This window comes from Podarcis gaigeae, assembly GCF_964106915.1.
Source record: "Podarcis gaigeae genome assembly, chromosome: W".
NCBI lineage: Eukaryota > Metazoa > Chordata > Lepidosauria > Squamata > Lacertidae > Podarcis > Podarcis gaigeae.
Window position 1 is genome coordinate 18,662,151 of NC_139695.1, and position 25,438 is coordinate 18,687,588.

Below are 25,438 nucleotides of genomic sequence, written 5' to 3' on the forward strand. Positions count from 1 at the left end.
GAGGGTTATTGGTAAAATTAGTTTTACCTGATTTATAGGGGAGAGACGTCCTGTTTTTAACAGTCTCCTCTTAAAGGAGAGTTCAGCACTACCTTGTCGGGGTTTGGGGGCATTTGCGCCGGAGAGTGGATTGGCCCGTTTGCGCAGAGATCCTCCCTGCGTCCTTTTTATACACTTTTGTCTTTAGTTTTGGGAGACCCCTTTTTGCGCTGTCTTAGGTTCAACTCTCAGGATCCCCCCCCCCCGAGGTCGGGGTGACTTACACCTCGTCCCTGTTTCTCTCTCCATCGGGTCTGCCTCGAGATGGCAGGAGCGCAGATCCCCACCCGTTCCGTCGGTGCGCTGTTCCGGAAGTCAATGAAAGCACTTGTCATTTACCAATAGGCTCATCAGAAAACTGAGATTGGCTACAGCTCCCTGCAGATTGTCTGCACAATAGTAACTTGGGTTTCTTGTTGTGTAATGTGTGAAAATGACCAGAGAATTTTAAGTTGTGTCTGCATTGTGTAGCTGTGCAGCCTTTTATATCTGTGCAACAGACATGGACCTTCAGCAACTGTCTCTGTTCCTGTTTAAGGCTAATTGTGTACTATACTTTTTGGTTAATAGCTCCTGTTATTCCTATGTCTCAGTTCAGGGGCAGGAAAGCTATCCTGTAGAGGAAAGCATGCATTTGATTTGAGGGTTGCTCTTGATATGATGTTAGAAGGGGAGAATGTTTCCTTCACATTCCTGAAGCACCTGTAACATTATAATCTTGCTGGCATGTGGTGCTAAATTTCAGTCACACCAGTTGGGCATGGTGTGGCACAATAAAAAATGTCATTGGACAACATCACTTCTCTCTCCCCCCCCTTTCTGTGCATGCATGCTTCTATTCCCACATGAAAACAACAGGGAAGAGCTATATTCCAGTGTATCTCCCTGAGTCTTGTCACTTTTCTCCCACATTTTTTCCTGAAAGCAATTAACACAGAACTAGTTGCTGCACTTCCATTGTATTCCACTAGATAAAGGTAAAGGTAAAGGTACCCCTGCCCGTACAGGCCAGTCTTGACAGACTCTGGGGTTGTGCGCCCATCTCACTCAAGAGGCCAGGGGCCAGCGCTGTCCGGAGACACTTCTGGGTCACGTGGCCAGCGTGACATCGCTGCTCTGGCGAGCCAGAGCCGCACACGGAAACGCCGTTTACCTTCCCGCTGGTAAGCGGTCCCTATTTATCTACTTGCACCCGGAGGTGCTTTCGAACTGCTAGGTTGGCAGGCGCTGGGACCGAGCAGCAGGAGCGCACCCCGCCGCAGGGATTCGAACCGCCGACCTTTCGATCGGCAAGTCCTAGGCGCTGAGGCTTTAACCCACAGCGCCACCTGCGTCCACTAGATATACTGCCCCAAATCTTGTCACTTTTCTCCCACAATTTTCTGAGTCAGTGGAGTACCAAATGGATTTTTCTTGGAAGCAATTAATACAAAAACGAGTGCTGAACTGCCACCATATTTCACTAGATTTCTGGAAGTGGTTTGAAAGCTCAAGCATAATGGAGATATTAACAGCTAGGGAAATAGTGAGGAAATGGAATGAACTGCCGTGTTAATGCACTCAGATGGCTTATCCACACCTTCTTTTCCTCTGCTCTTTCCAAGCAAGGTCTGCGCTTTAAAGTTCTGAACTGCTAAGCTGGGGGGGAGCCTCCTGCCCTCTCCCCTAGCTGAGTGAACCCCACTGCTTCCACTGAGCAGTTTAAAGAAGCTGCCCCCAGCTTCGGGTCATGTGAACTAAAGGTGGGGTGGGGGCTTTGTTAAACTGCTCCTGAGGGAAGAATAAGCTGCATTGGCCCCAGGCCTCGCCAATGCAGCTTGTTCCTTCCACTGCAGTTTGAGGGCCAGAGTGCGATGGCACCTTCACCCAGTGGTATATCGTGTGTTTGTAACCCAGTCCAATCCCACACCTTAAACTACACACCAGCTTTGCTCACAACAGCCAAATGTGGATACAATAAATGAATGTACAGGAAAATGGTATCAGAAGGATAATGACAAGCTGGAAGGTGTGCAGAGGAAGGTGGCCAAGATTATGAAGGGTCTGGAAGCCAAGCCTTATAAGGAACGGTTGAGGGAGTTGGGCCTGTTTAGCCTGGAAAAGAGGAGACTGAGAGGAGATATGACAGTCATCTTCAAATATCTCAAGGGCTATCACATGGAAGAGGAAGCAAGCTTATTTTCTCCTGCTCTGGAGGGTAGGACCTGAAGCAATGAATTCAAATGACAAGAAGGGAGATTCCGACTCAATATCAGGAAGAGCTGTTTGACAGTAAGAGCTGTTTGATAGTGGAATGGAATCCCTGGGAAGGTGGTGGACTCTCCTTTATTGGAGGCTTTTAAGCAGAGGTTGGAGGGCCATATGTCAGGGATTCTTTAGCTGCAATTCCTTCAATGCAGGGGGTTAGACAAGATGACTCATGGTTCCCTTCCAACTCTATAATTCTGTGGTACGAAGAAGAAGGGGAAGGAGAATATATTTTTTGCTTTATGTTCTCAAGAGTGAGAGCATTAAAAAGTGATAGTGGAACAACATTGCCTCCCAGCCAAACTCATGTCAGCATTCTAAAGAGCAGCTCTTGGATTTATTATAACGTAACAAGTTAAACCAATAATTGCTTTTAAAAGCAGCCTTTGGGATTTCTTTCTGGATGAGGAAGGAGTTGGAGGGGCCCTTAGGCTGGCTTAGTCAAGAAGGCACAGTTGAAAGGATGCCTAACATCTGCTTGGCTTCCTGGCTGGGAAAACTACAACCTCTGTAGGAATGGGGAGGTTTTTGAGAGAAAGAGTTCAGATCCCCACCATTCACTTAAAGCACCCTTAAACCACTTTTAACAGCCGTGGAGAATCATAGGAACTGTAGGCCTGCGAGGATGGCACCCATAGCAAACTGCAGGGTGTGTGTGTCTGGTTTGCTAACGATGGGAAGAAGAAAGGGGCTGAACCCCAAGTTTTGGGCTCTGTCTTTAGGGGCAAACAAAGACCCATGAAAAGGGTCAGCCTGCAGGGCAAGCAAATGAGTTGCATGACTTCCATATCAGTCCCCAACATCACCCTCCCACCAGGGTCGGTCCAATGGCATAGGCAGCTTCCCTACTCGGTGCCAGCAACTCACACTACGCCACTGAGCTATCAGCGGTTACTAACCACAATGGCTATGCTCTGCCTCCACATTTGGAGACAGTACTGCTTCTGAATATCAGTTGCTGGAAACTATAAGAGAGAAGAGGTCTTTTGTGCTTTCATCCTGCTTGCTGATTTCCCACAGGCAACTGTTAGGCAGCTGTGAGAAGAGGATACTGGACTAAATGTGCCATTGGCCTGATCCAGCAGGTTCATCTTATGTTCCTCTGTGCTGGTCACCAGACAGGACAGATTGTGAGCCCCTGCTCTGAGAACTCTTTTAAGGTGGTCATGAAAATGCCAGCAACAACAACTTTCATACCACAAATCTGCTGCCCAGGGCACTGCCTAGGACCGTCTTTCTCTCTGATGTCTCACAGACAGCACCTTCTGCTAATAACCTTCATTGCCTCTTCTGCTCTCAGCTTGTCATATTGTTCCAACCTCCTAATTGACACTTTTTATTTTTGATTAGGGTAACCTAATTTTAGGTAATAAATAAATGATTATGCATTTATTGGTGGTAGCCAGAATGACTCTTGTGGATTTCTGGAAAGATTTATATTATAGATTTGGGATGGTGTCCTCCTAGAAAAAAATAACATACAAATTGAGAATCGCCAGGGGCCTAAGTAAATAGAAGAACTTTGTACCACATTTAGTCTGACTTTATCTCCTTTGTAGGTAAAGAGGAACATGGCCAAGAACCTCCTCCAGGTTATGAACAAATTTGCTTAATACATTAAGTTAGAATGTAAGATGAATGTTGTGATATTTTTTTTATTGACATGGTAGAGTATCTGATTTGGTTACAGTGGTACCTCGGGTAAATAACTTAATTTGTTCTGGAGGTCTGTTCTTAACCTGAAACTGTTCTTAACCTGAAGCACCACTTTAGCTAATGGGGCCTCCTGCTGCTGCCGCGCCGCCACTGCACGATTTCTGTTCTCATCCTGAAGCAAAGTTCTTAACCTGAGGTAATATTTCTGGGTTAGCAGAGTCTGTAACCTGAAGTGTATGGAACCCGAGGTACCACTGTATTATTTATGATTATTGAATTCAGAGTATGTGCCCATTTTAGAGCTCTAAGCACAATTTCTCAATATATCCTACTGCTCTGGTTTGTTTAACATGTGGTATTTGAAGATTTCATTATTATATGTGTTGCAGTTTGGTTTGTTAATGCAACGACTCCTTGCTTGCTTGTAACTAAACTTTTTGTAGATTTGAAAACTAATAAACATTTAATTAAAAAAGAAAACAAATGCCTGCCTTGATTGTGGGAATCACAGAGGTTAATCTCTTGAGGATCTGACCTCAGAGCACAGGTTGGGGTTTTGTTTTGGCTGGAGGCCCCTGCCTGACGCAGCAAGGAATGGGGTGCTTGCCAAAACCTCAGTGAAGAGGAAGAAGAGGAAAGATTATAACAAAATAAATTAGAGAAATTTTTATTTTTATTAATTGGAAACAATATGGCACTAAAGATATGTAACTGGAATATTAACGGACTGAATGAAAAAAAACAAACGGAACAAGGTGGAACAATTTCTAAAGAAAAAGAATTTAGATATAATTTGTTTGCAGGAGACACACGTAGCAAAAAGGCACAGGAAAATTCTGATTAACAAGAGACTTGGAAATGAATTTATATCTTCAGATAAGGAAAAGAAAAGAGGAGTGATTCTGTATGTGAAAAGTAGAATTGAAGCCCAGCAAATTTTTAAGGATGATGAAGGAAGATTCATTGCTGTTCAAATTAATTGGCAAGGTGAAAAATTAATAATTGTCGGGATCTACGCACCTAATGGAAATAAAACTGATTTTTATAAAAATTTGGAAGAAAAACTGTTGGAATATGTGGATCAAAAAATAATCGTGATGGGAGATATGAATGGGGTAGTTTCTTCAGAAATGGATAGACTGAGAAACAATGGATCGAAAGAAGGTAAACTACCCAAAACATTCTTTGAAATGGTTAAAAACTGCAATTTAATAGACATTTGGAGGTTAAGACACCCACTGGAAAAACAATTTACATTCTACTCAGAACCAAATCAGTCAATGTCTAGAATTGATCAAATCTGGATTTCAAATGAATTAACTCCAAGAATTCTTCAAGTGGAAATTGAACCAAGAGTAATCTCAGATCACAGTCCTATTAAGTTAGAACTTAAAGGTTTTGAAGAAAGAACATTCAGATGGAGAATGAATGACTTTCTATTTGACGATCAAAAGGTTGTACAAGAGGCACAGAAGAAACTGAAAGAGTATTTTGAGGACAATTGCAACAAAGGAACAAAGATGAGTACAGTGTGGGATGCAAGCAAGGCGGTGATGAGAGGGTTTTTTATACAACAGAATTCAATTAAAAAGAAGAACAGAAAGAAAGAAAAGAAAGATTTTAAAACAAATCATGGAAAACGAACAAAAATTAATCAAAGAACCAAACAACATGAGAATTAAACAAAGTATCAAGGTTTTACAAACCCAATTTGCAATGATAATAAACAAAGACGTGGAATGGAATATTAAAAAACTAAGACAGAAGAATTTCGAATTCGCAAATAAATCAGGAAAGTGCCTTGCTTGGCAGATTAAGAAAAGAAAAGAGCAAAGTACAATAAATAAAATTAAAGTGGAAGGAGAAGAGACAACCAACCCCAAAGATATTAGAAAAGGATTCTTGGACTTTTATAGACAACTGTATAGACACAAAGAAAAGAACAATATGAGGAAAATAGAAAGATATTTTAAAGAGAAAGAGGTGCAAAAGATCCTGACAGAAGCAATAGAGCGGCTGAATACCCCAATTGATATCGAGGAGCTCAAGGAAGTAATAACAGAACTGAAAAATGGGAAAGCCCCAGGACCAGATGGTTTTACAGCAAGGTATTACAAAGAGTTGAGAACAATCCTAATGACACCATTAAAAGTAGTAATGAACAATATCTTAAAGGAGAGAGAGATTCCGGAGACTTGGAAAGATGCATTTATAACCTTGATTCCAAAAGAGGATGCGGACTTAACACAAGTAAAGAATTACAGACCAATTTCTTTATTAAATACGGACTATAAATTTTTTGCAGGAATAATGGCAAAAAGACTAAAAAAGGTTTTACAAGAAATCATTCATGAGGATCAGGCGGGTTTCCTTCCTGGCAGACAGATGAGAGATAACGTGAGGAATATTATAAATATTTTGGAATACCTGACAGCCAGGAATGAGAAACAAGCAATGTTAATGTTTGTGGATGCCGAAAAAGCATTTGATAATGTATCATGGGATTTTATGCTGAAAAATATAGAACAGAGGGAAATGGGGAATGATTTCTTTAATGGAATTAAGGCAATATATACAGAACAAAGGGCGAAGCTGATAGTAAACAATGTGATAACAGAAGAAATTAAAATATCAAAAGGCACTAGACAGGGTTGTCCGCTCTCACCATTACTGTTTATAATGGTCCTGGAAGTCTTTCTGAATTCAATTAGGAAAAATGAAAGGATAAAGGGGGTGACAGTAGGCCAAAATCAATATAAAGTCAAAGCCTTTGCCGATGATTTGGTTATAACGGTGGAAGAACCGATGGAGAATGCAGCTGAGATATTAGAAGAAATTGAAAAATTTGGTGAGGTGGCAGGTTTTATAATAAACAGGAAGAAAACAAAAATTATAACCAAAAATATGGAAAAAAACAATGATGGAAGTGTTGCAACAACAAACGGGTATTGAAATTGTTAAAAAGGTCAAATATTTGGGAATATGGTTAACTCCAAAAAATATTGACTTGTTCCAAAATAACTACGTTCCGGTCTGGAATGGAATTAAGAAGGATCTGGAGGTATGGGGAAGGTTAAAACTATCCTTTTGGGGTAGAGTCGGTGCTACCAAAGATGCTATTCTTATTTCAGATGATTCCAATACTAAAAGGAGTGACGATTTTCAAGGAATGGCAAAGAATGATTTCAAGATATATCTGGCATGGCAAAAAGCCGAGAATTAAATATAAATTATTAACAGATGCAAAAGAAAGAGGAGGCTTCGCCCTGCCAGATCTGAAGTTATACTATGAGGCATCATGTCTTTGCTGGATAAAAGAATGGATAAAACTTAAAAACACAAAACTCCTGGATTTAGAAGGATTTGATAACAGATTTGGGTGGCGTGCGCATCTATGGGAAGAAAAGAAAAAGGGCTACAAATCGTTTGAAAACCATATCTTCCGGAGATCGTTAATTGAAGTTTGGGACAGATACAAAAATATATTAGAAATGGGGGTCCCACATTGGTTATCCCCATTAGAGGTTATAGGTGTTAAAAAAACTAATATGAGGAGTGAATGGATTACTTATGGAGATTTGGTGGTGAAAGAAGGAGAGAAATGGAGATTGAAACCATATGAGCAAGTAAAATAACATGTATATGATTGGTTGCACTATTATCAGATAAGTGATATGTTTAAAAAGGACGTGAAAGAAAAAGGATATAAAGAAAAAGATTCAAAATTTCAAACAGAAATTGTTAATAATGATTGTAAGATAATTTCAAAAATGTACAAAATTTTATTGGAATGGCACACGTTAGATGAGGAAGTAAAAGTGGTAATGATCCAATGGGCCAGAGATTTAGGGTATAATATAGATATGGAAGACTGGCAAAAAATATGGAATGAAAATTTGAGGTTTACAGCATGTACTTCATTAAAAGAAAATATCATGAAAATGGTATATAGATGGTATATGACACCAGCCAAATTAGCAAAAATGTACAAAACTTGTAAAAAATGTTGGAAATGTGAAGAGAAAGAAGGTACATTTATGCATATGTGGTGGGAATGTAAGAAAGTAAAGGGGTTCTGGGAAATGATATATAATGAGTTAAAGAAAATGCTGAAATATAGCTTTGTTAAGAAACCAGAAACCTTCCTGCTGGGAATAACTAGAACGGATATAAATAAGAGGGACTGTAAACTTTTTCAGTACGCAACAACAGCAGCGAGAACATTGATGGCTCAAAAATGGAAACAAGAAGAAGTACCGACCGTGGAAGAATGGAGAATAAAATTAACAGACTATGCAGAACTGGATAAACTAACTGGAAAAATCAGATTCCAAAGGGACCATAAGTTTTTAGAGGACTGGGGGAAATTTAGAGAATATTTGAAAACTGTATGTGAGGAACATACAACGCTAGTGTGTTTTAAAGAAGCTTTGTGAAAAATTAAGGAATATTGCAAGAATGTAAATGAGGACAGAAATAATGTATTCAAAGGCAATATCAAAATTAAGGAATGTGAAGATAGAAATTTAACTACGAATGATTGTCAGAGAAGTTGAGAGAGGTCCAATAAGTTAAAATATGTGATGTGGAATTTTGTATGATTGGAGATTTTATGGAAAAGCATAATAAAAAATTTATAAAAAAAAACCAAAACAAAACCTCAGTGAAGAAGGGCACTAATCTAATCTATCAGTGCCAGGCTGCGTATCTCCCTCCAGCCTCATTTAGATACATGACACAAAGCAAGCAAATCAGGTATGCTAAAATTAATGATGATGATTATAATAACAATAATTTATACCCCACCCATCTGGCTGGGTTTCCCCCGCCACTCTGGGTGGCTATTATACTACTCCACCCATCTGGGCGCCTTACAGCATATATAAAACATAGTAAAATGCAAAGAATCAAAGGTTCATAAACAGAAGTTGGATTACCTCCAAGAGTCATCCCAGCCTCATAACATTTCCGAAGGCGGCAGGAAGGGCAGTTTTTTCTCCGGAACCTGTCGATGGTGCAGTCATTTCGGCTGGCACAGAGGTACTTCTGTTTACCTAAAAGCAGCCAGAGGGCATATCTTGAATACAAAATGGCAATTCTCCCCTTGGTAGAGAGAAGGAGCATCAAATGCTCAAAGTGACAAGCTGGAATCATAGTATTGCAGGGTTTCAGAGGTCCCCCAAGGTCCATCTAGTCCAACCACCTGCAATGCAGGAATCACAGCTAAAGAATCCCTGAGTGGTGGCCACCCAAGTTTTTTGCAAAATGTTCTTTTGCCAGGGCAAAATATTAACTATTATTTATGCAAGGCCAGCTCAAAAGCTTAGAATGCTGAAGCAAAACTATAAACGTAGTGTAATAAAATAACAACACAAACCAATATTCACTCTACACATTTCCAGCTGATGACTAAAATAAATACATTTTTAAAAACTTAACACACAAAAACCAGCAGTGGTTTATGTTTAAAACAATAAAATCACGTTATTAATTTGTAAAGGCCTGTGGGTATTTAATACAGTCTTCAGCCTGTGCCAGATATGACTATAAAGGAAAAAGGGATAGGGAGGGTGAAGGAGAAAAGCAAGCTCAGGCATGAGTTCTTGCAAGTTAACTGTTCCTATTAGCACCAGCTGGGATAGAAATGGTTCATGTAGCAACCAGGCCAAGTTCAAGGTGTTACTTTTAGTATATAAAGACCTAAACGATTTGGGACCAGTTTGCTGCTGAGTTTCTTACTCCATATGCACCCACTTCCACCTGCAGAACTGGCACTGTTACAGGTGCCACATAAAACCTTTTCCATGTTTGCAAGAACTCAGTCGTTTGATGTGGCAGCATCTACACTTTGGAACTCTTTGCCTCTTGACTGATATAAAGCATGCACCTTTGCTGTACTCATTTTGGTTATGCGCTAAAAACATTCTTGTTTGGACAAGGCTGTCCAGACATAGAAAGTTTGTGTGTGTGTGTGTGTGTGTGTGTGTGTGTGTGTGTGTGTGTGTGCGTTTTATTAAATTTTCTGTTTAACACTTTAAACTACTGTGTTATCACGGTGGAAAATCTAATAAAAATTTATTTAAAAAACAACACTTTAAACTAATCATTTTACATCCTTAAGATATCAATGACTTCCCTTCTTCTCTTTCCATGGTTCATTTTACATATCATAAATCCCTGCATATTTTACAAAAACTATACCATTCAGTATTCCATTATTGTCGGGAGTCCCTCTGTTCGATATGATCCTCTGAGGCAATCCATGCAGTTTAAACACATGTTCCACAAATAGTTATGCTGTCTCCTGCACCAATGGCAACTTTCTACAGGGTATAAAATGTGCCATCTTGGATAACAGATCCACCCCACCCTCTATATAACCAACTGTTTTTGCGACTCCGGTAGGTCAGTGATAAAGTCCATTGCTATCGCCTCCCATGGCCCTTGGGGGGTAGAGAACGGTTGGAGCAGTGTGGTGTAGTGGTTAAGAGCGGTGGACTCGTAATCTGGTGAACCGGGTTCGCGTCCCCGCTCCTCCACATGCAGCTGCTGGGTGACCTTGGGCTAATCACACTTCTCTGAAGTCTCTCAGCCTCACTCACCTCACAGAGAGTTTGTTGTGGGGGAGGGAGGGAAAGGAGAATGTTAGCCGCTTTGAGACTGTTAGGATATTTCCGTTCCACCTTAAGAAGGGAGCAGGTTGTTGTGTCACAGCCTGCATATTTCCTGTTCACAGGAAGTTTATGTTTTGTACATTGCTTTTGTTTTCTCTCTGTGCCTGGACACTCGAAGCAGGCAGTCATGTTTTTTCTTTGTTCTGAATAAAGTTGTAAATAATGCTCTCCTGAGTGCATCTTTCGCTGTACGAACTCTGCTGATAGAGCGTGCACCAAGGCTTGGAATGTGGAAACCTATTTCCGAGGCTTTGTGTTGCTAATTGACTGATACTGTGTTTCTATCAGAGATCGATGGATCGCACCGGAGGCGATGTGGGGGCATGGTGGCTTTTGTGTCCCTGGCAGTATCCCAACAACAGGTTTTGGGCCCAGATTCACGGCACTTACAGGAGAGTAAGACTGCAAAAGACTGCTGTGAGGTATGTGGGGGGAAAGCGAAAGTAAGGCTTTTCTGTTGCTGCGGCAGAGAGCCTTTGATGTCCGGCAGGCTAATTAGCCTGGGAGTTGAGCCAAGCAGGCTTCAAGATTTATGGGTGCCAAGATAAGGAGTCTCTGAAGTGAAAAAGACTCACGGCTCAAGTAAAGAGCTGGAATGGAGTTTTTACAAGCCTCAGATGATGGCACTGAGTGCCCAAAGTTGAATGCCCACAATTATGGGACTTAGGCAAGTTGCTGTGAGAGCTTACTGCGACAGTTTGGAGTGTGGAATACTGTGTGTGAAGCCCCTCCAGTTCCTCTGACAGATAGATGGAGGGCCCAAGATTCAAGGGCCATAGACGTAATAGTCTTATCTGTCTCTCTGGAGGAAATATCAACACTGGCTGGCAATGCGACAGCATGCCAGATGTGGACTGCTTTGAAAGTAGCCCATCTGCCGGTCATCCCAGCCCAGAGTTTGACTGCATCGGAGGTCCTGGCTGTTTCCCAGAATGCGAGTGAATGCAGGGATGCCGAGGGCACCGGTTGCAAGCTGCTGGGGGAGCTGACTGTGATGTCATCCCAGGCAGCATTCCAGCCTCCAGGGGGAGCCAAGGAGTCGGCGGCTCAGAGCTCTGTGTCCTGTGAGAACCAAGGTCATCCTCACAGATACCGGAAGGCCAGAAGTAAACAGAGACAGAAGCCAACAGATGGCCAGAAGCAGAAGGGGGGAGGAAAGCCCAAGCCAGGGAAAAACAAGGCTTTGTTTGCTGGCACTGCTTCACCAAAGGCTAAAGGCAAATCTGATGGCCAGGAGCAGGGGGGCAAGCGGCAAAAGCCCACGCCGGTGGAAGACAAGGTTTTGCTTGCTGGAAAAGCTGCTCCAAAGGCCAAACCCAGATTTGCTGTAGATTCGGGAGCCACGCGGCATTTGGCCAAAGATAAACATCTTTTTATCTCCTTCACGCCTCAAGATGGTGAGATCCACCAGGCTGATGGAAAGACGTTGCGAATTGCAGGAGTTGGGAATGTGAGACTGGCAAGTCTGCACACAACCATCAGAGATGTACTTTATGTTCCAGATTCTGCAGACAATTTGCTCAGTGTCCCACAGCTGACTGGGCGTGGCTTTGAGATTTCCTTCAAGAGGAGCATCTGTGTCATCAGGAAAGGCAAAGAGGACATTTCGCATGCAAAGTTTATAGATGGTTTGTTCTGTATAACTTATGATGACAATGGTGCTGTTGTGTCTAATGTTGATTCTTGTTGTGTTGCACAAACTAACAAAGTTCTTCATGCAGGATGCATTCACGAGGCACACAGAAGGTTTGCTCACATGTCTTGGCAGGCACTGGCCAAGATGCCTGAGTTGGTTCAGGGTTTGAACATCAAGCCCTGTAAGTTTCACATGAAATGTGTCTCTTGTGCAGAAAACAAGGTGAAGGTTTGCTCCAAAAGGCAAGGAGTCTAGCAGGCAGGCTTCCAAACCCTTCCAGCTAGTCCACGCAGACCTGGTTGGTCCACTTGCGCCCTCTTTGGGTGGAGCAAGGTACTTCATGGTTCTAATTGATTCTTTTTCCAGGTACATTTATGTGTTTATGCTCAAGCAGAAATCGCAAGTGTTTCCTAGGTTCAAGGCATTCTGTGCTTGGTTGGAGAATGCTCACAGTAAACGTATTGGTTGTTTGTCTACTGATCGAGGCGGGGAATTCACTTCTCAGGAGTTTGAAGCTTTCCTGACTGAGAAGGGAATCCAACATGACCTCTCAATGCCTAGATCGCCATGGATGAATGGACTTGCTGAGCGAGCAAACCAGAGTTTGCTTCAAGGCCTAAAAGCCTTGTTGCATGATGCCAATCTCCCTGAGAAGTTTTGGGGGGAGGCTCTGTCCACGTTCGTTTATTCCTACAACAGGAGACTGTCATCACCTATTGGTTGTACTCCCTATGAGAAGATGTTTGGTAAGAAACCTCACGTCAAGCACATGAGAATCTTTGGTTTTGACATGTGGGTACACACCCCACAGAGCAACAAGCTTGGGAAGCGTGGGGCACATGGTTTGTTCATGGGGTACGAAAAAGGTGCATACAGAGTATGGATGGCTGACTCTAAGTCCATTAAGTTCACAAAGAGTGTTGAGTACAATCCTAAGTGGGGGAGAAATGTGGGAATTTTCCAGAGTTACCCAGAGGAAGATGAAGATGATGTGAAAAAAGCAAATAATGTTGAGGTAAACGAGGAAGCTGAGGATGATGATGATGATGATCAGAGTTCGGATTCCAGTTCAGTGGGCAGCGCTGCTGCTGGTGTCAGCGACAGTGATGACACAGCAGACTACAAGAGCACAAAGGCCTCAGTCAGACCATCTGATGCATCTGACAATGAACTGGAAGAACCACTGTTCACCATTGGTCACTTTTCTCCTAAGAAGGAAATGAGTCCAGAAGACCTGCGTCTAGTACGCAGGTCTGAAAGGGCCACAAGAGGCAAACCTCCAAAGAGATTTGCTGATGAGTTTGCTAAGACGGCAACTGCTGTTCTTAGTAGCTCAGAGAAGGTATGGGAACCTTCAAGCTTCAAAAAGGTTCAGGAGTTAACCTCTAAAGATGCTGAGCCTTGGCTCAATGCCATGAAGGCTGAAGTTGATTCCTTGAATAGGAACCAAACTTGGGAGCTGGTACCGGTAGTCCCAGGAATGAGACTGGTTGGCAGCAAATGGGTCTTCAAGGCCAAGACAGACCAGACTGGCAAGGTTGTCAGACACAAAGCCAGATTGGTTGCCAGAGGTTTTTCACAGGTACCAGGACAGGATTACTATGAGACCTACTCATCCACCGTTAAGTATGAGAGCATTAGGCTAATGCTCAAGATTGCTGCAGAGGAGAAAGTGCACGTTTCTCATCACAATGTGAACACAGCTTTTTTGTACGGGGTTTTGGGGGAGGAGCTGTATATGCTTCCACCTGATGGAATGCAGATACAGAAGGGAATGGTCTGTAAACTTCGGAAATCCTTATATGGTCTCAAGCAGAGTGCCAGGTGTTGGAACACAAAACTCACTGAGACTTTGCTTTCTCTAGGTTTTCACCAGGGAAAAGCTGATCCATGTGTGTTTGTCAAGGAGGAGGGGCAAAACAAACTGTATTGTTTATGTTTTGTTGATGATCTTCTGATGTTTTGGAAGAATCAGGCTTTGTACCAAAGCACCCTAGCTCAGCTGAAGGAGCACTTTGACATGAAGGATCTTGGTGAGGTATCCAACTATCTTTCTCTGCAGGCGGAGAGGGACCAAGCAGGTAATTTTCTGGTACACCAAACACAGAAAACTGTTGATGTATTAACAATTAATTGTTGATGGTGACAGGTTACCAGATAGATAGTACTGCTGAAGCGTTTTCTGACACTACGCTGTACAGATGCATTCTAGGCAAGTTGAATTTCATTGCTAGATGTTCAAGACCTGACATAGCTGTAAGCACTAACCTGCTTAGCAGACATGCCAACAATCCTACTGTTCAGGATTGGAAAGCTCTGAAGCGCATAGCCCGCTATTTGAAAGGGACTTTGCACTACAGGCTGAGGTTCACCAGTCAGAAGACTGGAGGTCTTGACATCTTTGCAGATGCTAGTTTTGGAAGTGACACCACGGATGGTACAAGCACTTCTGGAGTATGTTACATGTACAACCACTGTCTGACTGGTTGTGCAAGAAGCAGACGACAGTAAGCCTAAGTTCCTGTGAAGCAGAACTCAATGCTCTGTCATTTTCACTCATGGATTCTGAATGGTTGATGCAACTGTTTCAGGACATCAGAGTTTCTGTGAAATGCCCTATACAAGTGTATCAAGACAATAGATCCTGCTTTGCTGAACTCAGAGAGTTGCAAGCAAAGAACCAATCTGCAAGTACTTGCAGATTAAGCTACATCATGCAAGAGAGTGTATTCAGAAAGGACTCATTCAGGTGTCCTATATGGCAGGAAGTGAAATCCCTGCTGATCTCTTGTCTAAGGTTGTTAACAGAGAACAACTTAAGGTTTACATACAGAGGTTGCAATTGGGTTGAACCACAGGTACTACAGGTTACACGGAAAGGGGGAGGATGTTAGGATATTTCCGTTCCACCTTAAAAGGGAGCAGGATGTTTGTGTCACAGCCTGCGTATTTCCTGTTCACAGGATGTTTCTGTTGTGTCTATGCTTTCGTGTCTCTCTGTGCCTGAACATGCAAGCAGTCAGTCATGTTTTTTCCTTTGTTCTGACCAACGCTGAATAAACCTCTAAATAATGCTCTCCTGTGTGCATCTTTCGCTGTGCGAATTCTGCTGATAGAGCGTGCACCAAGGCTTGGAATGTTGAAAGCTATTTTCTGGAGATTGTGTCGCTAATTGCTGATACTGCGTTTCTACCAGAGATCTATGGATCGCACTGGAGGCGACGTGGGGGCATGATGGCTTTTGTCTCCCTGGCAGTATCCCAACAGAGACGCCTTCGGGTAGTGATAAAGCAGGATATCAAATCCAAACTCTTCTCTTCTTCTGCTGGCACTTCACAGGGCCTCTTGGCCTGCTGACAAATCTCACACACCTTTACATACTCCTTGGTTTCCTCCTTCACCTTCGGCAACCAAAACTGTCGTGTCACTTGGCATAAAGTTTTGTATTGTCCAAAATGTCCCACCGTGGGGCTGTCATGGCACTGCCTCAGAACCTTGGCACGGAGCTTGCCCTCTGGGACATACATACATACATACATACATACAGTGTACAATGTACACAGGTTGTACATTGACTATAAAGGTATTATTATTATTATTCTACAGCAATCCTCCTCGCTCCACAAAACCTTTAGCATCGCTAGCCCCTTGCTGTATCGCCTCTTTCTTCTTCTTGGCAAAGTCATCCTCTGCAGTTTGCTTCAGGAATTCAGGCATCTCAGCTACGGAAACCGCTGCTAGTTGTATCTATTCCGGCCTGAGGATGTGCCTCTGTACCAGGGCGGCTTCCTCTCCTTGATACTCCTGCTTCTGCTCTTTGGTTCTGTGAGCCTGACACATACTGAACTCTAAAGTTAAATCTGGCGAAGAATTGCACCCACCTTATCTGCCTCTGGTTAAGGTGTCTAGCCATCTGGCAGTATTCAAGGTTCTTGTGGTTAGTTCACACTTCCACCTGGTGCTGTGCCCTCTCTAGGAAGTGTCACCACATCTGTAGATCATTCTGAATAGCAAGCAATTCTCGTTCCCAAATAGTGTAGTTCTGCTCCGACGGGTTTACCTTGCGCGAATGGAATGCACACGGTCTCAGTTCCCCATTCACATCCTCTTGCAACAACACCACTCCCAGAGCCCTATCAGACGCGTAGGTTTCTACTGTCATTGGCTTGTGCGGGTCAGGGTGTGCTAAATACTCCTTTGAAGCAAACATGGCCTTGAGCCTTTTGAAAGCTCTCTGAGCCTCCTCTGTCCACCGGAAAGGTCTCTTACCCCTCAAAAAATCTGTGAGCGGGGCTGTTAGCCCCGAGTATCTGGATATAAACTTATGGTAATACAGTGGCACCTTGGGTTAAGAACTTAATTCGTTCCAGAGCTCCATTCTTAACCTGAAACTGTTCTTAACCTGACGTACCACTTTAGCTAATGGGGCCTCCCACTGCCACCATGCCGACACTGCACGATTTCTGTTTTCATCCTGAAGCAAAGTTCTTACGCCGAGATACTATTTCTGGGTTAGTGGAGTCTGTAACTTGAAGCATCTGTAACCCGAGGTACCACTGTAGTTTGCGAAGCCCAGGAACCTTTGCAACCTTTCTTGGTCCTGGGTTCCTGCCACGTCACCACAGCCTGCACCTTGGCGGGATCCATGTGTACTCCCTCAGGCGTGATGTGGTAGCCCAAGAACTCCACCTCAGTCATGTGAAACTGACACTTCTCCAACTTGGCATACAACTGATTCTCCGTAAGCCGCTGCAACACTTCCTTCACATGTTTTATGTGTTCTTCCGGGGTGTCTGAGTATATCAAAAGATCATCAAGATAACACAACACTGTAGAGTCCAGCAGACACCCCCCCCATCACATGATTGATGAAGGCCTGGAATGTCGCGGTGCCAGGATTGTAGCTCAAACAGCATCACTAGGTACTCGAAACTGCCGTATCTGGTACAAAAGGTGGTCTTCCACTCATCCCCCTATATCACCCGTATCAGGTTGTATGCCCCCCTCAAGTCAAGCTTAGTGAAGATCTTTGCCAACCTCAACCTCTCCAGCAGATCCCCGATGCGTGGCAGGGGATAGTGGTTAGGCACTGTCACCTTGTTCAGGAGCCTGTAATCATTACAGAGTCTCAACTCTGAGGAGTCGCGCTTCTTCACAAATAGCACAGGGGTGCCCCCTGGAGCCTTAGACAAGCAGATGAAGCCAAGGGCCAGATTTTTTTCCAGAAATTCCCTTAGCGCAGCTAACTCTACCTCGGACAGGGAGTACTGCTGGCTGGTGGGTAGCTGGGCCTCCAGCAGCAAGTCAGTTTTGCAGTCATACAGGGTCATACAGTCTGGGGGGGGGGGCAACCTGTCTGGTTCCTTCTCGCAAAAAACATCTCTGTAGGCCTTATACTGTGGGGGTAATTGTCTCTCTGTGGCCCTGCAACTCTAGGCCTAAGGGCATTGTGGCCTCTGCGACGTACCCAGACAACAAGGGCAGTCCATTGATGGTTTGCATTTCGGGGGGGGGGTCCTAACATCTGTGTGGCTAACCCCAGCCTCTCCACTAAGTTCACATCCATAAAGTCTGTCAATGTTTCAGAGTCTATGAGTGCCCACACTTGCTCGCTGCTCCCCCTGGGAGTCGTAGCATGGCCCACACTGTAATTCCCAGAATTCTCAGGATCTTGCACTCAGCAGAAGCCACGTGACATGTTCGGCATCCGAGGCATGTTTGAAAACCGAAGCATTTACTTCCAGGTTTTACGGTGTTCAGAAACAAAAATGTTCAACAATAGAGACGTTCAAAAACCGAGGTACCACTGTATATATGAAGCTACACAGTCTGAGCAGACAAGACCCTCTCAGTCAGCAGCGGGCACCAAGCTGGAACGATATTTATATACTTAAATATGCCTCCAGTCCGGGGGGGGGGGCAGGGAATCAGGGGTTGCTGATAAAAAGTTGATGTGAGTTTTAACCTGTTAAAGCATTTGAATTTTTTTGTATATTTAAGACCAGTGGTTCTTAAAGGGTGTGACATGCCACATTGGTGTGGCAGGAGAAGATGGCAAGTATGGCGGGACGATTCAGGGACATTATTATATTTTGGGAATCATTCATGTTCTTATTGTGAGGGAAGTGTGCCTGGATCTCTCTGCACACAGAAGTCTCGACAATTCGACAGTTTTATAAGCTTTAGTTTATTACTATTTGCACAAGCCTTCCGAGAACCCACGTAAATCAGTCCTCCCCAGAACTCTGTTGGCGCTACTGATCACCACTTCCATCGAAAACACAGAAATCAAGGTGCTTTTACGACCTTCTTATGACGTTCCATTAATCTCTCGAGACGTCTTGCGCGCGGAGACTCATGTGTCCGCTCCACCTCCGAGCCTGAACATAACCCTTTCAGTTGTTTTGTGCGTCCCTCCCAAAGCTGTGCGCTCGGTGGAAGAGGACGACCATCCCAGATAGGATGTGAGGGCGATCTGGCTGCGACATCTGTCACCCCATTGATCGCCAGGGTTGATTCGGCTGATCTGGCTGGCTAGGCGGGTGTCCCCTTCCTCCCTCACCGCTCCATGTGCGTCCCTTCCGAAGCTGCGCGCTCGGTGGAAGAGGACGACCATCCCAGATAGAAGGAGTGTACCGTTCTTCGGTCAAGGGTATACGATAGCTGCGCTCCCCTGCTAGAACCTCCAAACAAGCTCAAGGTTAAAAGAAATTTTGAATGAGGTGATTCATGAAGATCAAGCTGGCTTTCTACCCGGTTGACAGATGAAAGATAATGAGAGAAATATAACTGATATAACAGAATATCTTGAGACCAGGAATGATATGCCAGCTGCATTGTTTATTGATGCAGCAAAGGCATTTGATAACATTTCTTGGTATTTTATGAAGAAAAAATTGGAATTAATGGATATGGGGCAATCTTTCCTTAATGGTGTTGAAGCTATATATTCAGAACAGAAAGCAAGATTGATAGTCAATAATGTTTTAAGTGAAAAATTTGAAATAACTAAAGGAACAAGACAGGGATGTCCGTTGTCACCTTTATTATTTATACCGGTCCTAGAGGTCTGTAAGGGATATTGCAGAAGATTATTGTAATCTCAAGGAGATAACGATCTGACATGGTCAACATGGTCAGGTTTGTTCTGGGTGTAAGCTTTTGTGTGCATGCACACTTCTTCAGATACCATGCACGTGAAAGCTTATACCCAGAACAAACTTAGTTGGTCACTAAGGTGATACTGGACAATTTTTTATTTATTTTGACTGCGTCAGACTGACACGGCTACCTACCTGAAAGCAGTACTGATGGTTACTGAACATGATGCGGAACAGAAATCAAACGCTGTGTACATATACACTGATTCTCAGGCAGTTTATAAGGGTCTAACAGTGTTGCTTTCCCGATGGAAGCAAAATGATTTTTGTATACACAACTGCCCTTTGTGGGGGCAGGAGTTATGGATGCAACTGGAGAAACTGCTCTGACAGATACAAGTCCACATCGGACATGTGGATGCGCATTCCTCAGGGTCACCTGAGGCACTGTATAATGAAGCAGCTGACCAGTTAGCCAAGGTGAGAACTACTCTCCCCAGTCAGGAGGGGGAAGAGTTGCTGATTTTAGCCCAGTGGGCTCATAAGAAATCTGGACATCCGGTTGCCAAGGCCACTAGGTAGTGGGCAATTCACAGAGGTATCCTGTGCATTTTGGATGCAGCAGCCACAGCTGCTACCAATTGTAAATTGTGCTTGCAGCCCAAGCATTTGCCCCTAAGACTCCCATGGGGCAATTGCACAGAGCAGCAGGACCCTGGCAAGTGTGGCAGAGAGACTATGTGCTTCAATTGGGAAGGTGGCAATGTGTGTGTCAGGGAACTGCCATCGGAGAGTCAGGTGGTGGAAGGGCTCAAGGAGGCTAAGAGACCCTCAGATGCTGAGGAAGGAACCAGCAGGGGGAGAGGGAGAGTTCCTGCAGAAACTCAGGCGGAGGGATGGCTCCAAGATGCTTCCAGTGAGAACAGCGGGGAGGGCTCAGGACCTCCGCTGGGGACGCCCACTCCGCGCAGGAAACTGTCACGCAGAGAATCCAGACGTAGAGTTTCCGTTAAGGAACTCTTATGTTGGAGTAAATTCCGGAAGCGTCCACTGACGGATTCTGCCAGCGATTGAGGGAGTCATGCTTTGAGGGCTCCCGTAAAGGCAGAGCTTTGAGACCTATGCAAAGCTCTGAGGGATTCAGCTTTTACGCACAAGCAGCTCATTATCCCATCACAGTGTGCCTCCTGCTGCAGGCCAAACACCTTTGCAACGTATGACAGAAATAAAAGCATTTGAACCCATAAACTTTAAGGTATGGAAAGCTCAGCCATATGGTAAAATATCCCTCCAAGAAACACCAAAAAGTGCAGGAGCTGAGCTCCTAGCACCAGAGGGGGTGTTGCTGCCTGCTGGAGGGCGGGTGGCAATATCTCTGGGTGTGGGAGTTGCAGTTCCTCAAGATCCAGCCTGGCCATGAAAGGTATTCAGGTGTTAGGAGGGGCCACAGATGCTGATTTCCAGGGTGAAGTAAAGGTGCTACTGCAGTCTTCCGGAGGCGGCGCCTCCGACAATGGCGGATTCCCTCTGATTCAGAGGGAGACAGCTCCACAGAAATCGGGTCCTACCGCTGCAGCGAAGCGGGGACCCCCTCGAAAACCGCAGGCGGAAGAAGCCTGCGACCGTGGGACTCGGCGGGCACCGTTTGCGCCCCCCCGTTTGGCAAAGGAACCCTACAAAAGGGTCCGGAGTGAGACGGGGGTTGGCGCGGAGCTGAGAGTCAATCGCTACTTCTGCGGAGCGAAGCTGCACAGCTGAGGTCGGAGAGCGCTGTCCTTTTTCCTGTGACAATTTGGACTCTAAACAACAACCCGTGAGTAGGATAAATTGAAACTTTTGAACTAAAATATACCTTAAATTGGATCCGAGACGGGAAGGCGCAAACAGGAAGTCCGCCTCCCATTCTTTGTATAAAGATCAAAGCAAAGATTTTAGAAGCTAAAAGCCGGAAAAAAATTGCCAGCTTGAAATTTCCTGCACCTTTAATTATCAAATCCCCCTAGACGGCAGGAGGAAAGGGGGAAAAAACTTGACTTTCTAATCCTGCAGAGAGTGAGTTAAGAAAATAAGCCTCCATTGTCCCTAACCTGGGGACGGAATGACAGGAAAGAAACTGCCGGTGATGCTTACAATTTGAATATAGAAAAACTGACAGATAGAATTGGAAAAGGGAAAAAATAATTCCAACGCCTGTTTGCTTTATACTGAAGGAAACAAAATATCTGAAAATCGAAAGTAACTTTCTTCTTCCTTGTTGGATACACTTCGAAAATGGATGCTAAAAAGTAACTACACCCCCTAGAGGAAGCCTGCCAGTGTGTCTGTTTCAATTTAAGAAGAGAACATAGTAACTGTGAGAATCAGACCGTGGGACCAGTTCCCTGACCTTGACAGAAATGAATAGAGAGGAAGTCTTATCTGCCCTGGACAAAATATATGTTGTGCTGCAACAGCTGGATGAGAAAGTGTCTCTGATGAACCAAAAGATGGACTATATAACAGCTGCAGTTAACAAAGTGACGCCAATGGGAAATGCAGTCACAGAAACCTCACAACAATCTATTTATGAGACTGGTTTAACAGGGCAAGTGCAAGGGCAGAGAAAGATAGAAGAGGCGGTGAAGGAACCTCAAAAGATACAGAGATCTCAAGTCCTACAGGACCAAAAGCTGCAATACTGGGAGATGGAACTTGGAGGACACTGGCTAAATTTTGGACATAAGAAAATTCTTATCTCTGGTGGGACTGCGAAACAAGTTGAAAATCATCTTTGGAACAACTACTTTTCGGATTACAAACTAAACACTGGGGAGTGCAACACTGGGGAATGGGACATTTGGATAAAAGGAAATGAAGAATACTACGGTATGGAACTCCCCGGGGATCGGCTCTCCAAGGAGAAAGAGAAGAGAATGCGAAAGAACCCAACAGGGAACAAGGATGTATGCAACTATAAACAGAAACAAGGAAGCTCGCAGAGGGGGCCTGGAGGTGACCTGAGAGCCTCAGATATTTGAACTGATGAGGACATAATGACATAAGGACTGACATTACCCGGAACCAGAAAAGGGGACGTTGGATAAATCTAGAATGAGAAATGCTCTTTGTAAATAGATTTATATTTATGGAATTAGTGTAATACTAATGAAATATTAAGTGATGTTGAAAAGGAAATAATTGGCTTAAGCAGAAAGGTTAAATATGGTTTGAATTTAGAAATTTTAGAGATTTGGGGATAAGATAAAATTTAATGATATTAATGCAAAAATGAAGGGATTTGGGTAATAGTATGAATTTGCTGAATAAATTTTTAAATGGAATACAAAGAGAGAGGTGAGAGGAAGTCAGGAAAATAAGTAAAAGAACGGTGAGAAATTGAAAGGAGGGATTTTTTCTTTTTCTTTTTTCTTGTTTTTTTGTGTTGAACTTTTTGGCTTTTGTATTTTTTCATTTTCTTGGTGTTATTTTTTGTTCTTTGTTCCTTGTTTTTTCCCCCTTTTGTTGTCATTGTAACCTTTTTTCTTGTTAAAATCTAATAAAATATTATTCTAAAAAAAAGTAAAGGTGCTACTGTATAACACCAGTACAGAAAATGTTATGCTTCCAGCTGGCCACTACATAGCCCAGCTGATCTGTGAGAAACTGTGTATACCTGTCTGAAGGGAAATTCTGTTCCTGCACATAACTGCGGCATTATGGGAAGTCTTGCTTCTTGCTTCTTTTCTCTGGCATTCTGGGAAGTCTCACTCATAAGCTTTTCTCTGCTTCTGCACACACTGTACGAACCTGTTCCAAACACCAAGACATTCCCTCATCGCTCAGTTCATTTTAAGTTCATGATGACCTGTTCTCAATGCATAGCTGACCACATCTACGGAACTCGATTGTTATATTCTTTCATGTTATGATCAATCATTAGTAATTGTTTTAGTCATGCTATATCATTCTTTAATTATAATGTAATTAGGAGGTTTCAAGCCTGTCTAAGTTCCAGGCCCGTTTCCCAACCTTTAATCTATTGGTGATTAATGTTCATATGTACTTCCCGCCTTGTACTTATGTTAACCAATCAGCAACAAGTTGCTTTGTGTTTGTATCAACCAATCAGCCACAAGCACACCTGTGGTAATGTTTGTAAAAATCAATAAAAGAGAGTTCCCAGGGCTTGCCCCGGCAGACGCCTCTCATGACACCTACTACTCGTCTCCCGTGATTTTCATTCCTACACCTGTCATCCAAGAGAGGGCAAGTCCTGGTAAGCATACAACCAGAGGCGACAAAGGTTTTGTGTCCTCAGATTGTGAGTTAATTTCTGGACAAAAGTGTCTGGAGGCGGTTGGAGGATGGATGGCGGCTAACAGATTGAGGTTGAATCCTGAGAAGACAGAAGTACTGTTTTGGGGGGACAGGATGCAGGCAAGTGTGGCGGACTCCCTGGTCCTCAATGGGGTAACTGTGCCCCTGAAGGACCAGGTGCGCAGCCTGGGAGTCATTTTGGATTCGCAGCTGTCCATGGAGGCACAGGTCAATTCTGTGTCCAGGGCAGCTGTTTATCAGCTCCATCTGGTACCCCGGCTGAGACCCTATCTGCCCACGGACTGCCTTACCAGAGTAGTGCATGCTCTGGTTGTCTCCCGCTTGGACTATTGCAATGCACTCTACGTGGCGCTACCTTTGAAGGTGACCCCGAAACTACAACTAATCCAAAATGCAGCAGCTAGACTGGTGACTGGGAGCGGCCGCTGGGAGCACATAACACTGGTTTTGAAAGACCTACATTGGCTCTCAGTATGTTTCCGAGCACAGTTCAAAGTGTTGGTGCTGACCTTTAAAGCCCTAAATGGCCTCAGTCCAGTATATCTAAAGGAGCGTCTCCACCCCCATCATTCTACTCGGACACTGAGGTCCAGCGCCGAGGGCCTTCTGGCGGTTCCCTCACTGCAAGAAGCAGTGAACCAGGCAGAAGGCCTTCTTGGTAGTGGCGCCTGCTTTGTGGAACGCCCTCCCACCAGATGTCAAAGAGAACAACAACTACTAAACTTTTAGAAGACATCTGAAGGCAGCCCTGTTTAGGGAAGTTTTTAATGTTTGATGTATTACTGTATTTTAATATTTTGTTGAAAGCCGCCCAGAGTGGCTGGGGATGCCCAGCCATATGGGCGGGGTATAAATTGTAGGGATATCGCGGAGTGGGGAGTGGGGTCCGGAGGGAGCACACTTCCCCACCAGCAGGCAGCCACGTCTGCCTGCACGCGTAACCTGTGAGGAGAATCAGAACTTACAGGGTTAAACAGTTCTGTGTGACGTTTCACATTCTGAGGCGTGGTTATATTCACATACGGGAATCTTCCTTTGTGTGAGCTTCCTTTCGTTTTTGGCTGAGGGGAGCTCAAGTTTTTCTATCGGCACAGACGTCCGATCGGCGCAGCAGAAGCGTGCCAGACGCCATCTTATCTTCACATGACCTTGGGGTGCAGGGAAACCCCCCCCCCCAGACAAGCCACAGCTGTTTGTACATTGTTCCACCCATGTCTGACCTTTTGCGGTCTCAGAAGTCAGCAGTGTCCTGTCTGTAACATTTTCCTTAGAGACCTTTGTCTCCTTTCGTCATACACTGTGCAAGGGGAAAATGACGCTGTGGAAACAGGTGCCAAAATAGCTTCGTACCACCCCACAATCTCGATGTGTAAAGGTCACAGCCCAAAAATGTATTTGCCTAGCTTGCATGTTTGTCTCAATAAAAGGAGGCTCCACAGGAATGGTGGTAGCTCGCTCACTTGCTTCAGACCACCTGTGCGCAGCTCACATGATGATCAACACCTGTCTCGTGCCTTCACTTCAACTGGCGCTCAACGTCTTTGGGGCTAGACTACTCACTTTGCTCGGCTTGAGCTACAGACACATCCACGCATCCTCTATAAGGATCCCGGTGAGTATACGAAGGAAGGGAGATGGGGGGTTCCGAGTCTGTCCAGCGACTGAAGCATCGTAAAGATCTTCAGTATTTGCTCTCAAAAGCACGGCATCCCTGTTCCTCAAAAGCACTTGATGCTCTCTTGAAGGAAATCGATGCCTGGTGTCCCTGG

The 25,438-nt window shown here is 44.2% G+C and overlaps 1 protein-coding gene and 1 long non-coding RNA gene across 2 annotated transcripts in view; both read right to left on the bottom strand.

Annotated features, from left to right (window-relative positions):
* Nucleotides 1-25,438, bottom strand: part of LOC310836047 (androgen receptor-like) — a gene marked incomplete at its 5' end in the record, with an annotated part of 221,386 nt that overhangs the window by 40,302 nt on the left and 155,646 nt on the right. The window contains 1 exon segment of the mRNA XM_083720982.1: nucleotides 8,880-8,996. Coding sequence (XP_083577108.1) covers nucleotides 8,880-8,996 — 117 coding nt within the window.
* Nucleotides 22,849-23,668, bottom strand: LOC310836079. Its single transcript, XR_014559851.1, has 2 exons — nucleotides 23,581-23,668; nucleotides 22,849-23,004 (listed from the first exon to the last, which is right to left on the bottom strand). It is a non-coding gene; the product is annotated as an uncharacterized lncRNA (long non-coding RNA).